General features: G+C 40.7%; 1 protein-coding gene across 1 annotated transcript; it reads left to right on the top strand.

Moving 5' to 3' along the window:
- The first annotated feature begins 247 nt into the window (after positions 1-247).
- Positions 248-1,006, top strand: LOC106358439. The gene has a single exon (XM_013798242.1). The coding sequence runs from the start codon at positions 248-250 to the stop codon at positions 1,004-1,006; it is 759 nt and encodes a 252-aa protein (XP_013653696.1).
- The last annotated feature ends 602 nt before the right edge of the window (positions 1,007-1,608 follow it).

Below are 1,608 nucleotides of genomic sequence, written 5' to 3'. Positions count from 1 at the left end.
GAAAGGTTAGGTTATAAGAATATGACCCTCTTCTTGAAAAACTTGCTAGAACTTTTAGGAGCTGGGCTGTAAAAATGCTTAGCTATGCGGGCTGGCTGCAATTGCTCAGTTTTGTGATCTATGGTACAATAAACTTATGGCTCACCACATTTATCTTACCAAAAGGCTGCATAAAGAAGATTGAAGCTATGTGTGCGAGATTCTTTTAGTCTGGTAACATCGAAGCAAAAAAATCTTCCAAGGTGGCATGGACTACTTTCTGTCTACCAAAATCGGAGGGAGGGTTGGGCCTAAGAAACTTCAACATATGGAAAACAGTGCTTTGCCTAAGATTCATTTGGCTACTTCACTCCGGCTCGGAATCTCTGTGGGTATCAGATGGCACAAGCATCATCACCTCCATAGCGCCAGTTTTTGGGCAACTGAAGCAAAGAACTCAGACTCTGCCTCCTGGGAATCCATCATCTCTTTGAAGCCACTAGCAACCATTTTCTTGAAGTGTAGTATAAAAAATGGTGAAACTGCTCTGTTTTGGTATGATCTTTGGACGCCATTTTGGCAGCTCATTGAATTCATAGGACAAGCCGGACAAAGAGATCTTAACGTACCAATCAATGCCACTGTCCGAGAAGCCTCAAGTGAAATGGTATGGAGATTGTCATCTCCACGATCAGACATGGCCTTAACATTCCAGATTCACTTGACAACTCTACCTCTGCCTCATCTCCAGTCAGCTAGGAACACTTATCATTGGATAGCAGACAACCCCGACTGCCATGGCTATTTCTCATCTAAAACGTGGGAGGTCCTAAGACCTAGGGTCTCACCAAAGCAATGGACAAAGGCTGTTTGGTTCAGTGGTGCTATTCCCTGTCAGGCCTTCAACATGTGGCTGGCTTCTCTCAACCGTCTGCCAACTAAAGTGTGCCTAGCTTCATGGGGGTTAAACATTCATACAAATTGCTGCTTCTGCACCTCCCCGCCGACTGTTTCTCACTTGGGATGAACTGCTTTCTTGGACCCGACGATCTCCCTCAGCTCCGTCTACCTTGCGAAAGTTAGTGACTGAATCACAATTTACAACATCTGGAGACAGCGGAATTCATCGGTCCACAACAACGGTCATGCCTCTACTCAAATCATCTTCAAAACCATCGACAGGGATGTCCGAAACACCATGACGGCGAGAAAGCATAAGAGAAATTTATGTTCTCTTATGCAATTATGGATTCGGTGACTTTGTCTACCAAATTCTTTCTATGTGTTTCCTTGTGTATATCGAAAACACGATTATTTAATAATTTTAAGATATATTATCTCTTAACATAATTTTTTTAACATATCACTCAAACATTCTGTTCTATTAGACATTCTAGAAAGAAAAAAAAAACATTAATTTTTTTGACTAAAACGTCAAATTAAAATTGAAATCGATGCAATTTTGAGTTTCTAATCAAACATATTCATTATTTTGTACCCAAAGTTGGCATATTCTCTTTTCCGGATCTCACATGTGTTCGAAGAATTCTCTTTCGTTTAGGTGTCCCGCTCTAATACTAATTGCATAATCTAGATTTAACATAAACAAAAGACACAAAGTAATTCCAA

Source organism: Brassica napus, chromosome C9, assembly GCF_020379485.1.
Source record: "Brassica napus cultivar Da-Ae chromosome C9, Da-Ae, whole genome shotgun sequence".
In the NCBI taxonomy this organism is placed as follows: domain Eukaryota; kingdom Viridiplantae; phylum Streptophyta; class Magnoliopsida; order Brassicales; family Brassicaceae; genus Brassica; species Brassica napus.
The sequence above is the reverse complement of the archived record's forward strand: the minus strand, read 5'-3'. Positions and strand labels throughout refer to the sequence as shown.

Excerpts from the sequence above, each read along its gene's own strand:
- LOC106358439 (XM_013798242.1), top strand. The coding sequence starts at position 248 with ATGGACTACTTTCTGTCTACCAAAATCGGAGGGAGGGTTGGGCCTAAG.